Below are 16,731 nucleotides of genomic sequence, written 5' to 3'. Positions count from 1 at the left end.
AGAATTTGACCTGGTCTAAAACTGCTTTAGCCCAATACTGCAAAAGGTTATAGGAAAGAATTTACTTTTGTTTACCATGTGGGGTATTTTGTTTTCATCATTTCATATCAGAGCATTTTCCCTAAGTAAGTCCCAACTGTATGTCTTCTGTTTAGAGCTATATGCAAAAGAGCATTTCTAGCATCGTGCCCCCACTCAACAGCATTTCAGATTACCATGCAAATGCCTTCAAAATATTCAAAAGATCAAATAATGAAAAGTTTAGGAACATTAGAAATACATTTGTTTAAGCAGCATAGATGCATTTCCATCCTCCAGTAAAGGTGCTGTCCTTGAAATATTCTCGCTCATGTGGAAGACTGAGCTCGTATGTTATAAAAGAAAGATAAAAAGTGAAATGACCTAAATGTAAGTCCAATTATTCTGTATATTTTCAACACATTTTTAAATCAGCTGCATTTTAGGAATAAATACAAGTTAAAAGTGAAGTAAGACAAAATACATTTTATGTTGCCTTTGATCTTTAACTTGTAGCCTTATCTCCCAGGTCAGAGGGCACATTATTCAATTTCACCATATTTTGTGTAAAACCACTGTAGCGTTGAAGATGACTTTCAGTACAAATGTCATGGTACTTAAAGCTAAACTGGACTCTAGTTTTTTGAGCTTCTTAATTAAAATCACAGTTTGTAATGGTCTGACAATATTATCTTTATTCTTTCCAGTTGAGCAGCAGCAGAATTTTCACAGCATTTATTCAATCAAGCCTAGCAATGTTTCTGGGGCTCACTCTTTCACTTCCTAAAACAGACAACAGGGTTCAGAGCCACTATGCTGTCACTCTGGGTAAATTTATTCCCTGTGTCAAAGGGAGTAGGCTGCACTGGATGAAATCTAAACTGTTCAGGGAAACTGATGTTAAGAACTAATTCTGAGGAGTAAAAAAAGAGTGAGAGGAAAACCACCAGTTTTTCTTAAAAGCAAAACCAAGAACTGCTAAGAATTCTCTATTACTTGTTGAGATTATTATGCTGGATCCTATCAGAGTAATAAAAATACATTCTTTAAATGACAGTCTATTAAAAAATCTTTAATCTATAAAAAATCTATAAAATAAAAAATATATAATTAAATAATAAAAAATATTAACTAAAAAAATAAAAATCTATTTTAAAAAATGTACCAATTCTACTCTACTTCAGTGAGGAAAAAATACCACATGATGAACAGCAGCTATCACACTAAAAGTCTAAAAACATTGCATTTGTAAGATTTTCAGATGTGAAGCTGATACCTCTTTGTTTTAATAATGATCATATATCATTTAAATATTAAAGTCAATTAGTAGTGGATTATACCCTAAGCATACACTTTTTATTAAATATCTTCCTTCTTTTTTTTGCTTTTATTACTTTCTTACCATTTCATTCAGTTTCTTTTGTAAAGTGTATTTTGAAATCTGTAAAACAACAGAGAGTTATACATTAAATGGTATTTACATTTTTTCTGACAACAACCTGCACAATTAAGTATTATTATTCCTAGGATTTAACTGCATTTGTTATTAATCCATCCAATACAGTAATGCTGGTTTTCAATTAATGACGGCACAATCTCATTTATTATAAGATTCACTTTACTTCATAATGCTACTTCAATATTTAAATTATGTAAGACCACTTTACATTGATTTGTTATTAGAGGAGTTCTGAAAAAGTTCATAAATCCTTGTGTTTTCTGACAGGCATCATAAAAATAACATGTAAATGGGCCACAGTCTGTAAACTGGACCCTTAGAAATAAATAGAGAAGACAAAGGTAGAAATGAAAGTATTCCTTGTTGGAAAAAAACCCAAAAACATCTTATGAGATATTCTAAATTGTAGTATATAAAGAGATAATGTACTAATCTCACATGCTTTAATAATATAAAGCTGATGCTAGAAGATATTAACACTATTTAATACCTCACTGACAGAGTATTTGGATTTGCATAATGCTTAAGTATAACAGGGAAAAACAGAGCAATGTCAAAGAACCCACAGCGTACAAATATTATATAGAAAATATTATTTATAGGAAGAAACCTAGAGAACAATCATTTTAATTAGGGTTCTGACTCTACAGAGAAGAATACAGAATTGAATTAAAAATTCTCCCCTCATGTATTAGGCTCATTTCCAAACAATTTCCCTGGGAGCACAGGTCCATTGTGATCTCCTGCTTCCTCAAGGCACAGCAGAATTTCCTAGATCTGAACTGTACTTGACACAAATGCCTGAACTGTGAACATTCAACATTGAAGATAACATTTTTTAAATGTGTGGCTTATCTTACAGAAGAAAGGCCAGTGGGATCTTTCATGACTCTTGTTGCCCACATATGTTCAGCAGACCATGGAGGGAAGGATATTCCACATCATCTGTGCTGTGCCAAGGTCTGAGCAAGGCAACAAAATCCTTACAGCTATTGCTCAGAAGGCCAGCCATGAGAATTGATTTCTTTTGCTCCTAAAATACATTCTGTGTTAACTGAGTGATTAAACAGTCTGCTACCAAGTAAATGCCTTCCATTACAAGAGAATGTTAGTAAGAACCAACACAAGTTTCAAAATCATAGTAATAATCCATTGTAACCATTTTGTTTTCAATAGAATTATTATCCCACTCAGTTTTGGGCTGAAAAATAATTAGTTCCTGGTAATACCTGAAATCTGGCAATGCATTACAATGCTAGTGGATCCATTTTCAATATATCTGCCTTATCTTAAGCCATGGATCAAGTGTAGATACAGAAACCTCCCAGTGAAACAGAGAAAAGCACTGAAAAACACAGAGACCCCTACAAACTGGAGGCCCAGGGTGAATATTTAGTTCTGTTTAGGAGCCTAAAACCAGGGATCCCAGACAGGTGAGAAGTAAGAAAACAAGAATGTGAAGAAAGAGGAAGGCTGTGGAAATGAAAAGAAAGCACATTTCAAACACTGTTGGGACTTTCCCTCCTTCTGCTGGAGGAAAAGAACATTAGCTGGAAAGTTAAAGTAGTCGTGACACTGAAGACTGGAACAGAAACTCAGTGTTACAAAGTGAGGTGTGCTAGAAAGATTAAACTATAAGGCCTTAAAGGCCCTCTTAAAATCAGCAATTTTATTACTATTAAAAAACCTAAACCCAAACCACTTGCATTCCAAGTAATGTTATTTTTAAAAAGGAATAGTTTACCTGTAATGCTTTTAATGATTCTTTCAGTCCATCGATTTCTTTTTCTTTTGTTTCTACAGCAAGTTGGTATTTTCCCTTTCAACAAAAGCTGTACTTCAGATTTTGAGCAGAATAAATGCATTTACAATAAGAATTTATCAAAAAGAATTTTACAAAAATCAAGTGTTACTCCACTATTCACATTGGTGAATAATTCAGCTAAAGAATTTCAAAATGTAGATATATATTGCTATAAAAAGAAAAGTGAAAACACAACAGTATATTTTCACCGGTTACAACATTATTTAGAATAAAGATACTAAATTTTAAAACAAAAGGTATCAGGTAAATCCATTTTCTTATCTGCAGTAGCAGGATTTTCATAGAAACAAGCTACTCAGTTTTCCCAGTCCCCAAAGAATGAATTAATGTGCTATTGCTAGAATCACTAAATACATTTTATATATATATATATAAAAATATGTGTGTGTGTGAATGCATGTATAGACAAACAGAATTTGCACATGGGAAAGTCAAAGGACTTCAGTAGAATTAAATCTGGTAAGATTCACTGGCTGCAGTCAATCCAATGCAGACCAGAATCTAATAGCAGAGAATATTCCAGAAAACACAAATACATCAGTTCAACCACCCCTGCACATTCCAGTCATTTCCAGCACAGTGCTGGCTGTGCAATCTTCCAAACCCACCCTGATCACTCATAGTACATATAATCTAAACTGGTGCAAAAATTGGTCTTTCAACTCTGTCTTGAGCTTAATTTATTCTTACAGTTACTTTGGTATAAAGTACTGAAAGTACTATTCAATTCAACGGAAATAGAAGGAAAAATTAATTAGCACACAATTTAATTCTGGAGCTGTCACTGAAAATACAAACCAGAGACTAATAAGTGGGTATATGTGGACAAATGAATTGTATTAACAAGAAAATATTCCAAAGTCCTAATTGAGAAAATTACTCAACCAGAAAATATAAAATAAATAGCAATAAGTATCAACACAGCAAACAATAAAGTTTCTTTTGATATACTTTTAAGTCATTTAACCAGTTTGCAAATTTCTGTGCCAGTTCTTATGCCACATCCAGCACATCCACCTGCTCTAAACCACTGGGAAATTCAAATGAAACAATAGAGGCCACATGCACACATTCACTGACTTCACTCTTTGAAACAGGTTCATTGTACACCAAATGGAAATCCTTCATTCAAAGGAGGAACTGGGCATTCAGTCAGGTAAAAAAACTTATGTAGCTAACAAAATCCACATAAATTCAGGCTAAAATTTCTTATTTCAGTTTAGGTCAAGTATCTTAAGAAACCAGCTCAGCTAAATCAATAAAATCCCTATTAAAATCTGGTTTCTCTAAGGTAGAAATATTAGAAATGTTATTTTTCAGTGCTACTTGTAAAGGCCAATTATCCCAACCCTCTAGAAGAAAGTAAATTTTGTATAGCTGCAATATTGAACTATCAAAGAACACTCTTTCCTCAACTGATTTTTAGCATAAGCAGTGATACTTCAGAAATTCTACAGTCTATGAACAAAGAAACAGAAATAACAAAGTTATGAAGACATTTCTTTTGCAAAGGCCATAGCAAGAAACACAATGTAATCAGAATATACTTGGTTTATACTTAGGACATGTTTGTAAGTTTTATTTTATTATCATTTGCTTATGCTCTTCTTTGGATGACAAACAACAAATAATTGTAGAGTACCTTTTCTTCTTCCATGGCAAACATCCTTGCCTGTAACTTGGTTGCCAGTCACATAAAAAAACAAAAACCAAGATAAACAAAAAGCTTAGAACAGCACATGGCAATAATTTTATTCATGCAATTTAACAAGACAATACAGTTATATTAACCTGCATAGTACAATTCCTGCTTTTTTTTTGAACTATAGGAACTGTAGAGTTAAAAGGAGAAGTTTGTGAATCTCAAATTGTTTTTTCAAGGAAAAAACCTAATCGCTTGTCACTTTCTTTTTTGTGTGACATGACTGTGATGCAGCATTAATGACAAATTCTTCATCACCATGGGCAGCAGTTTCAGCTCCTATGAGCACTCTCTGCAAGGTCTCTCAGCACTTGTGTTTGCTCACTGTAATATGGAGAATAAAATGCAAGAGTGAAACACACTTTCAAATGTTGAGCAGGGTAATTTGTGTGGCAGATCTTTTACCATGGTTTATGAATCTACCCTTGCAGAGGTCATGCTAGATTGGGGGGGGGGGAACCAAACAAAGCAAAACAGTAAGGAAAGTGTTAGAAGAAGCATTATCTTCTCTAGGAGGTTTTTGAAATATTAAAATGAAAAATGCCAGGAGGAGTGGCATCTGGAAAAAACTGCCAAAATACAAGCATAAGGCTGTGGCCAGAAGAAAGGACATGATTTTTTTTTTTTTGTATATTCTAACATTTTATATGCAATAGAAAAATATTTTCATACCAACTGATAACTTATTATGATGCCATCGTATTTTAAAATTCCACAGTCAAAGCCAAAGGCTTTAATCTGTTACCTGTTTTTTAAAAGCTGCCATAGCTTCTTTGTTTTGTTGTTGCAGTGTGTCAGTCTGATGCTGCAGAGTTTCCTGCTCGTGTGAAATAACAACAGTGTGAGTTAAGCATTTTCTTAGAGCAAATCATATATAAAGTATTGCAAGAAAAGGCTGACTGATTGTTAAATATTTTTAGAAAGACACAACTGACTAAAAAACCCTGAAGACTAAAGAGATGCATTTTTTAACTGGTAACTGTCTTTTTGGTAGCAGCTTCTCTTTAATTCTTAGCAGGTAACAATTCTCCCCTCTGGAATACAGACTTTTTGTTAGGACTTCTGTAACTCCATCCCATGAGCCTGCAGAAACAATCCACATCCAATGCCACCTTGACACTAGTCCAGGTAGTTACAATAGAATTTTATTAGCCATTAAAAATAGAATCCACCGAAAAATAATTGTTATTCTGTTTACAGTTAAATTTTAGTCATTTAACAAACTACCTGAAAGAGCTGAAGGATGGCAGAAAGGATTAAGTGTAAGGCAAGAGGTTGAGATTTCTATCACCCTCCTGCCTGCCTTTACTCTCATCCATAAAAACAAGAAAATTAGTGAAGATGCACTTTTTCTGTGCTATTATTTCATATCATAATCTCATAGGCTAATACTACACTCTACAAGTTGGAAATCTCCAACATCTTTAAGCATCATGCTTCTCCATAAGATACTTCACCTTTACCCTGGAAGGTATGTATGGAAGATCAGGGGTTTTCAGTTCCAAACACTGAAATATATTAGGTAAAGGTAGGTAAGAGGCTCTGTCCTTGAACAGCTCAGGTGTTTAGCTAAAATATATTAGTGTGAAGCAGGAAACAATCCAGTAATGACTGCACAAAAATAAATATAAATTGAGACTATTAAAAAGAATGAATGGGAGAACAAAAATTGAAAATGTTTCACACACAAGGAGTCAAATTTCTTCTTCTGCCTGAACAGAAATTGAGAGTTTTAAAACATAAATTCCTTTCCAAAATTGCTGTTCTCTCCAGCAGGTTGGTGCTGCTGTCACATTGTACAAGCAAGAGCTGTTGCCTTTTGATGGAAAACAAGAATCCACGGACATAAGGAGTTCCATATCCATTTACTTATTAACTCTTCCTAAGAGGAGTAGAGAAAGTTTTGATTTGTGTGTAACAAACAATGCACAGACCATAAATGAATATTCAGAACCACATAAAAGTCTTGAGAAAGGTTTTCCTCAGGCTGTCCCTTAGCCAAGGTCCAGGGGTGACAAGCATGTGAAGTACACTAGTGAGGCAGGGGCAGTACTGCAGGGACATCAGCACATCAACTATTCCCACTGCAGTATTCCTGCCCACCACAGGAATAAAATTTTATATCCACAGCACTGCCAGATTAAGATGGCACTATAAAATACAGGAATTCAAGCCAGTATCATGGAATAAATTATGTAGGTATCAGTCTGATTTCATTAAACATTCATCCTTTATATAACTTTATCATAGATGTAATGGAAAAAAAACTCCAATGCTGAAGTCTTTATAACATACAGCCTTCTTGTACTATATATTCAAGTGATGTATTTTATTTTCAAAAGGACAGGGGAGTGTCTACAAATATTCATTTTCTAACAAGTCTCACACAAGACTATCAGATAAAATGATTTTTATTATCTCTCTCAGAAATTCAGGCTTGGAAGAAATTTTCCATACATGCCATGTATCTGTGGTGCAGGGAGACTGAAGAAAAAAGTGTTTTTTTTAAAAAAATATGAACAAAATCAGCTTTGATATTGTAGTGTTATACAAGTATGAGTATACTCACTAGATTTAAATGAATATATTCTCCAGTTATTCTGTTTTCCCTGCTTAAGTGTCTTTTTTTCAAGAGTGGCAGCAATATATTTATAAAATGTAGACAAACTGTAATATTCAAATATGACTTAGCTGAAGTAATGTCTTTATTTCAAACTAGTTTGTAAAATTTAAAGTAAAATAAAATGAATGACAGAAATTTTGAGTGAAAGGGAAATCTATGAAGGAAATGGTAAAACAAAACCTTTGAGAAACCAGAGGAAGATCTCTACTTATTGAACTACTGCTGTGGTCAATATGATTCTGCATTCAGAAACAATCAGGTCACAAATCCAATTTAAATGTCACACTTCGAATTTTCATCTTACTGGAGTCTCCAGGACTGGGAATTCATATTAGCTTGTTCCTTTGAAGTCCCAGAATATTTGCTCACATGAAGTTCCCAAAATCTACCACTCATTGATTACATCAGCTTTGCCATGTGCCAACGTTAAGTGTGAAGTACAGGAACAGAGTTCACCTCACTACCTGTAAGTCCCATCCTTTTATGAGTGGTAAATTAAATTGTTGTTAAGGTCTTAGAATGAGTGGAAATCCTCCTTTTTGAACCCAGAATATTAAGCACTGCAATGCTAGGTTAAGAAAAGCAAAGAAGGGTTACAAATTGAAAGCACTCTTGCTTTTACAAATATAAAATGTTTCCTGTTTCTGTGTGCACATATATATCTTTCAAGAAAGAAAAGCACAGAGTTAGGATTATTAATTTAAGATGGTTAGGATGAACTCCAAGATGAAATAGCCTTCCTTTACAACTAAGATGTTAAATATCCCAAGATCAAGGATAGAGCTGAAATTATTGTTTTTTCTGGGGTCGTAAAATATACGGAGTGCAGCCTTTTATCTTGTGCCCCAGTGACAGGGGTCATAGGTTTGATTGTGTTAAAGAAGGGAATGCATTTCCTAGGAAAGCATAACCTCAGCAGCCCTAACTCTGAGAAGAATGTTGGCCTTATGTTACTGAACACTTCATTCTCAACAGTTAAAGGTGACAAACTACTTCTGAGTATGGATAACATACAAGTTAATGTTCAAAATAACTTTGTGGGAAAATTACCACTTCCAAAAGATTGCAAGTGAAGTTGTTTGCTGCACTGACATTTGCACTTGCCAGAGCCAAGCATAAAACAGAGAAGCTGCTACACCACTTCCCCCACACTGGCATGTCAACTGCCTCATATTCAGCTAAATGTCTTATTGCTTCAGTATTTCCATCTCTTTTGACTGCAGATTGCCAAGTCATGCCAAATATTATTATATTCTCTTGGTAAAAACATTTCTAAGCTGGGCACAATCCAAATCAAAATAAAAGCTACAGATATTGATGACTAAATAATAAGCTACTGGCTAGCACATTCTACTACTGAAATAAAAATAGCTCCAAAAAGAGGAATTGTAACAAATCACAATTTATATTAACATATTAAAATTCCATTTCAACAGGTAAAACACTAAAAGCATGCAGGAAAATTACCTTCTGCCATTCAAGTTCTTGTTTCTCTATAACAATTTTATTTATTTGTTCTTCATAATTAGTTTCTGTTTCCTAGTTAAAAACAAACATTAAAAAAGTCAAAACAGTGAGATGAAGAGAAATTCAGTGAGATGCAATAGTGTTTCAAGAATCCATTGTAATCAGTGATACAGTTAATCATAGTTAATGACTCAGAATCTTTCGGACATCTTAAATATTCAGCTCAAAATATTTGAGTCTTTATTCTTTGTGACATCTCCTAGGACAAATGAAAAATGATTAAGTGATTGTGTCAGTGATTACTTCTGTTATTACGGAAAAATTGAAATATTTATCATTATTTTCTATGCCAAAAAAGCCTTCTGACCTACGAAATAAAAGAAATCAAAACAGAATCATGGATAATCAACACATATTTCTGATGAGCTACCAGAAAATCTAAGACCATCACTGAAGTCCAAAGCTTCCCCCATGATCCACAAAAGGTACTAATAGAGCAGGAAGGTGTGTTACAGATCCTGTTCTTGCAGAAGCACTTAGTCAAGAGTCAAACTATTTATTTTGCTAATAAATGAGAGTTACCTTCTCATAATTGCAGTTGCTAAATATTTATGAGACTTTTCCTGAAACATTCTGGTATTAAAGTTAAATTTTCCCAACAGGAATCAGCTTCCTTTTGGACTGCAGTTTTTATGAGCACTGGCCTTAATTGTCCTTCATAAATCCATTACTCAAAAAAAGGAAGAACAAAAAAATGAAGACTATGAACACTCAGCTTCCTGCAAGAACAATATTCAGGTTTTTTGATGCATGTCATAAGCAACTCAGCACTGCTCTGGTTTTTGCACATAGACAAAATAATGAATATCCTTCAAGGACCTGCACTATTGTGTCACTGCCTTCAAAAGTCTCTTCCCTGCCTCTGCTCTGCACACTCATGGCCAGCTTGGAAAAAAAATGTGAGCACTTTAAGGTAAACCTGACTGCTCTTTGATGAATCGTTGCACCAATAACATTTACTGAGGTCTTGTGTTGGATACACTCCAGCAAGAGCCAAACTGACTGCATGAGGGTAAAAGAATACTCCCAATACCTGAACTGAGCATTTTGATATATTATGTGCAAATTTATGCTGGTTTTAAGTTCAACTTTACTACAGTTTAAATCTTGCAATCTTAATTGTTGGAAAAATTCAAGTATTCTTGAAGTGACTCACACCTCAAAAATTGGTTAGATCCTTTAGGAAACAGTGACAACTTGGGGAAAAAAGGCCATGGATCTCTCTAATAAAAAACAAAGGAAGGCCTCAAAAGGATTATTCTCTTAATACTGGAGTTTAGGTAGAATTCTACTGCATTGCAATCCCATGAACAACTATTATTTGCCATGAGACTAAGAAGATCTCACCTCTGGATGAAGTAATACCTTTCCTGACACACTGAAAGAACAAAGGGACACTCTTTCTCTTTCCCAAGTGAAGAAGATAACACAATTTTTTTGGCTATAAAATATACTGCATCTTTAAAAATGCAATTCTTTCTGAAGCCCAATATGAATAAGGGTTCCAAGTTTCTGATTCAAGGATATTTACAACACTTCAACAATTGATGCAAAACAGTTTTAAAAGATTTGGCAACCTTTTCTCACTTAGTACAATATTTGATTCATAGTCTCACTATTTATCAAAAGAAACAAAAGAGCAAAATATGTCCCAGGGGATTCAAAATAGTTTTTTGACATTGACATCTTTTATAGGGTTTTAGGGTCAAAACTGACTTCCTTGATTAGCAGACAGTTTACAGGCACACGTGTAGAGTGAAGCACACTTCTTTCCACAGGAGGCTGCTCCCAAGAATTCCAAGAGATTCTTGCAGGTTCTAAATATGTGCCTCAGCACTCACGTGAATTGCACATATAAGTAACTGAATTGCCAGTTAAAATTAAAATTTGGCTCACAAAGAACTAGAGAAAAGGTCTGTAGCTTTTGCTTCTCTGATACGTACTGGTAGAATAGAGATGGAGAAGAAACCTAAAGATTTCATATGACTTACGGTAAAAAAAAGAAAAAATTTTAAAAAAGAGAGAGTGGGAGAACTTAAAATATTATCAAAATATAATCAATGATTCTCAGTTCTGCGCAGTTGCAATGATTTTTTTTTTCTGAAGGCAAATAGATCCCCCTAATTTCCCTTGAGTGATAAAACCAAATGAGATTGGCTTGGAGCTTTTATAAAGATGTAATCTTCAACCAGCTATGCCATTAAGCAACAAATACTACAAAAATGATATATTATTAGCAAAAATCTTGCTCAAAATTATAAGAAAATGGCATTAAATTCTATTTTAAGCAAACCATTTGCTGTGAATACTTAAGATAAGAACCAAAGTTCTAAGAGAACATTCCTCCAACTTATTCCCAAATTATAAAGGAAGCTATAAAAAAATGTGCATGTATGTAACTACTGTTGAAAAAATAAACATCATAAATACCTAAACTGAGGATGACAATTACATGATAGAAATGTTCTCGAGTGATATCACTAACAGTTAAACCTTATCCATCATTTTTACATCTTCCAAATGACATTTATAGTTAACCATTTTGAATTGCAAGCTTTCAAAACTTTTTTTAAAAGTTCTATCAGCTGTTTATAAGACAAAACCATTTTTTGTTATACTTAGGAGAACAATATTATATATAACTCTGGTGAGGGATCAAAAACCCACAAAACCTTAAAAATGTTCCTTTTTATTAGATGCCTTAGGACTACATGGATTTAAGTGTTTTTATAAAAAAAGACTACCATAACAATAAAAGAGGAGTAATTTGATGGTTTATTTACTCGTTATAACCTTTAGAAAGTGTCAAGCCTTCTTTAAAGTGTTTGCTTCAGGCTGTAGTTTTACAAGATGGGCTGTGGATTGGTCAAGCCCCCTCGATTCTTGACCCTGAACAGATTTAGGAACAAAGTACAGCTGGCTCATGTCCAAGCAGCCAAAACTGCTGCTAGGTACTTTTATTATCTTTTTTGAACTTACAGTCTCCCTCCTACAAAATTACACATCCAATTTTCATGCAGGTCAAATAGTACTCACAGAAACTACAATTTCTGATTTTTTCATACTATAATTAGAAATTCCTTCAGGAATTAAGCAGACCAGTACAATTTTTAGTAGACTTCATGGATATTGTACTTAAAGGACAAATGTTAAAAGGAGAGAAGATATTTATAGTAGCATTATTCTAACTTTACTTCCTGATAAAATATTCTTGGATGTTTACAGTTATGACAGTTAACAAAAATAATAGCAACCTGTATTTGGAATCTATTCTCAAAACTTTTCCTTTTTCAGATGCAGAGACACAGAAATTTGTACCAACAACTATTTTTCCTTTGTAAATTTTTCATTGGTCTATCCTTGACTCCACTACAATTACTCTATATTTAAATAAATCTAACAAAATATATTCCCAGAAAGGTCTGCATTGATACTTACAACACTTTCCTCTCCAACTGCAAGCAATCAGTTCCTGATCCACACAAAAGCCACATTATTCACTAACACAGAAATTATCATCTAACACACTGCTTGCTGACTCGAGCAACAATATCACAGGATGGCACAGTCATGACATCTGAAACTTCAGTGCTGTTTATTCTCCTAAATCCACATACTTACTTCTTTTCCCAGTACTCAGCTGTCCTTGTTTCTATCATTTTACTTTAAAAAAAAGCCCTAATTTACACATAGGTATAAAATCCAGTTAAAAGACTGTTAGGAAGAAAAGACACTCAATTGACTGCAGAGCAAGACTGATACTGTGGAAGGGAAGGGGATATCCAGCACAAAAGAATCACTGGCTTGGTCTGGGCTTGATGAGTGGGAAAGCTAAACTGGAAAAAATAGAAGACACTCTAACTATTGCAGTGTGAAGAAATCCCTGTAGGGCAGGGGAAAGAGAAATAGAATTTTTCCTGGATTTTAATTACTTACATATTCATATTACATCAATTCCTATGGAGAACAAAGACCCTGTGAATAGCCAAAGGAATAAAGTGAAGCTTTATCAAATATAATCATTTAAAGAATGTATTCTTTAGAACAAACTTGCACAGCTGTCAAGGATTGGGATTTCTTCTGGAAGATGAAACAAATGAACAGTCCCTTACTCTGAGCAACTCTTCTCAACTGTTTATGAGTTTAACTACAGTATGATGACACTGAGCAAGGATTGCATCAAGTCTCTCAAAATATTTTCATATTTAAGATTTTCCTTTTTATTGACTTCATACAGATAATTTCACCCACAAATTTCTTTTTATTGATCTGAATTTATATTGCAGCTTAACCAATCATGCCAGGCAGTTTATTAAACCCAAAATACACAGTGGGTCCTGCCAAAGAGCCTCCTGTTGAAGTGACAAGCGACACCAAGAACAGGAAGAAAAACAGAAGCAAACAGAAGTAAAATATTCTAATTTGAGGCCAAACCAGAGGTCAAAGCCCAAACTGAGAGTAAAATCCATGGTACTGGCTCTAGAGCCTCCCTCAGCTTATCAGCCTACTGAACCTCACAAGCAGCCTGGAAAGGAAGTGAGAAAAGCAGTAAGAAACCTGCAGAATTGTCACTTTTACTCCACTTTCTGATGGAGCACATGACACAGTTTTAAGTTTGTGTGTTTCATTCTTGGCCATGGAAAAATTAGCACGGTGCAAGACAAGCACTGTAATTCTCTGACTTATCCTTGTAACTTGGTCTATGCACTACCTTTCTCTCAGGGCTGATTAAAAATTTACTGAATTTGTAAGAAATTCATAGCTAAAATCAGGAGAGGGTTTTTTTAGGGGTATTTTAAAGCAAAAACATCCACACAAAATTCTACTTAAAAAGATAAAAATGAATGCCACTAGGCATAAGTCACATTATTCAATAACTCTTGCTTCTTCAAAATACTAATGTTTTATATTCCAAACTTCAAACATACTAAGCAAGCAGCCCTGAACTGAATGGTAAATCAAAACCAATCAAAAATGCATTCAAGGACACTCTGAGATTTCAGATTGGCTGTCTGTACAATGCTTACATTTTTTACCTATGTTTCCAACTAAACAGGTAAATATATACATATGTATATATTTTTTAGGGTAAAGGAAAGCACAGCTGTTTTAGGAAATTAGGATCATGTCTTAACTGTGAAATTGGCTCTTACCATTTGCATCGATTTTGAAACTAAAAACAACTTTAAGGCAAAAACTTATCCACCCTTCTGAGACAACTTTTACAAATTCACAATCACTCTTGTAGCATAGCAGACACAAAACAGGCATAAAAAGCCAAAGAAAAATGCCAAAAGATGAAATTCCATGGCACTCCATGAACACTTTAGGCTCTGACCAAGTGCATTAAAAGTGCAACATTAAGTTAACCATGTAAATTCAGCTAAACAGTCTTATAAAGAAAAGTATTCTCTGATTATTATAACAAAATTTAAATCTTTCAGTCTTTACTTTTAATGCTAAAATAGTTTGACAAGAGTAAACACTACCACTGTATCACAGGTCTGGAGATCACATCATGGAGGCTTTAACAGTATTGCTCCAAGAAAGTACCATCATGCAGCCTTTCTCTCCTTTTTTTTTGCTTTTTAATGGCAGTCATTCCTTTGTTTATGGCTTTTAAAGAGAGGATTAGAGCATTTCACTTAGATCAAAACAAGCATAAATCAAGCATGTCATCAACACTAATATTTTAAAAGTAATAATACACATCTTTTGAACAGGTCAAATTCATCAGAGATGAAGAAAAATACATTTTTGGTCTTTCAACGCACACAACAGTTTAGAAACCAGAATGGGAGAAATAGACAAAAATGTTTACACACACACAACTGAAAAAGTAACCACAGAAGAATACAAGTGAAAAAATTAACTGCCAGAAAAAACAGCTGCCTTTACCAGCACAGCAGCAATTCTACCTTGGTACTACTACAAGAGGATTCAGCTCATTTCAAAAACAAAACAACCTCCCACCCCCAGTACTCAATACACTATTATTGTAGTGGTCTAGCTTCATAGTTTAACAATGTAAAAATGGTGAAATAAAGTGTTTTTAATATAGCTCTTTGACTCATAGGTAATTCTGAAAAGCACAAGTAAACAGCCAAAATCACCACTTTTATGGCAAATGGCAAATCAATTATGAAATGAGAAAGACTTAGGTACTTAGTAAATACTTGGATCCTTTCTTTCCATTTTGTATCAAAGGCTGCTCTTTAAGAAAAGAACTATAATGAAAGACAATTATTTAATGTAGTTTATCTTCTCAACAGCCTGATTATCAACTCCAGCAAGTTCTTATGTTATTACAAAAAAAACGGATTCATTCCCATTTAACCCTATTGCCTTTGTGCTGTCTACAGGGAAATGTGTAATACATCCAATACCTAAACCCATTCTATTTTTAAACAAAACCCTGACTGGTGAATCACTTAAATACAGCATGAGGTTTAGCCACACTTATGCAGCATTTGCTGTGATTACCTACAGAGAGACAGCAATAAGACAAAGAAAGATCAAATTCAAGATAAACGAATTTACCTTTCTTATCCGCAGTTCTTCTATGGCCTCCAATAAACTTGTTTTAAAGTCTAACAGCCGAATGGAAAGCAAAGTCTCTGATGGACTTGGAAGAGTAGAGTCAAGTGCCCCTGCTTTAAAGTCTTCATCCATTCTTTCTGCAAAATAAAAACAGGCATTTCCTCTCCAGTTTATATGTAAGAGAATCCTCAAACTGCAAAACCTGCAAATATGGAGGCAGATTCTTTTTGCAAAGAATAAAATTACTACTTACACATACTATGTAATTACCAATATTTTCATTTTAAAGTAATGTGCAATGCTGTAGGAAAAATCCAAACTAATTTATCAGTAATTCACAATATTCCTTTGCTTCTTCTCTCTATGTCTTGTATTTCTCTGTATTTCTTGTATTTCTTTTTAGTTTTTGGCAAAAACTTTGATGAGCACACAGAAGTAGCAGAGGTTTTTTTCCCAGAGTCACTGCCCTGCACTGACACGAAGGTTTTGCAGTGAACACATCGTGCCATGAAAAAGTTGCTGCCTACCTTCGAGATGTCAAAGATCACAAGGCAGGCTCAATTGTAAAAGAGATGTCTGGTCTGAAATTAGGGATTTAAGGTAATGTTTGCAGTTTCTGCATCTGAATTTTAACAAGAAGTCCTTCTGATTCTCTTCCTACAAGATCCTGTATCAAAATGTTGTACTCTGCATCAACTGTTGTCAAGCAAGCAGTAACACAAACAGGAGCCCCAGGTGTCCCTGTGAGGACAAAGCAGGTTTGTTAGAGACACCAGAGGTGACTACAACACTCAGCATTTCATTCACAAAAGTTTACCAGTTGTACATATTTCACCTGTCTTTCCTGGATTATATTTTTGAACCCTGAGACTGAATTTTCAGTGCACTAGAACACACCCCGTGTGTGTTTCTGCACTGAGAATTACGGAGGCAGGGCTAGAGCACAGGAGTTATGGCTGACCCGGCTGCTGCCACGGAACCCTTAGGAAGGAATTCCTGCAGGAAGAGCAGAGACCTGGTCTGTATCATGGGGCCAT

The 16,731-nt window shown here is 34.4% G+C and overlaps 1 protein-coding gene across 1 annotated transcript in view; it reads right to left on the bottom strand.

The window, feature by feature from the left end:
• Window positions 1–16,731, bottom strand: part of CCDC73 (coiled-coil domain containing 73) — a 90,015-nt gene that overhangs the window by 32,331 nt on the left and 40,953 nt on the right. Inside the window, exons 5-11 of the mRNA XM_088175416.1 lie at window positions 16,222–16,435; window positions 15,695–15,831; window positions 9,095–9,166; window positions 5,750–5,821; window positions 4,945–4,980; window positions 3,222–3,296; window positions 1,421–1,459 (exon numbers count right to left, since the gene is read on the bottom strand). Of these exons, the coding sequence (XP_088031542.1) occupies window positions 1,421–1,459; window positions 3,222–3,296; window positions 4,945–4,980; window positions 5,750–5,821; window positions 9,095–9,166; window positions 15,695–15,826 (426 nt within the window). The 5' untranslated portion in view covers window positions 15,827–15,831; window positions 16,222–16,435. The remainder of the gene's footprint in view (window positions 1–1,420; window positions 1,460–3,221; window positions 3,297–4,944; window positions 4,981–5,749; window positions 5,822–9,094; window positions 9,167–15,694; window positions 15,832–16,221; window positions 16,436–16,731) is intronic.

The sequence above is a fragment of the Sturnus vulgaris genome, chromosome 18, assembly GCF_052056855.1.
Source record: "Sturnus vulgaris isolate bStuVul1 chromosome 18, bStuVul1.hap1, whole genome shotgun sequence".
Taxonomy (NCBI): Eukaryota; Metazoa; Chordata; class Aves; order Passeriformes; family Sturnidae; genus Sturnus; species Sturnus vulgaris.
Note: the sequence above shows the minus strand (reverse complement) of the source record. Positions and strands in the feature narration are given on the sequence as shown.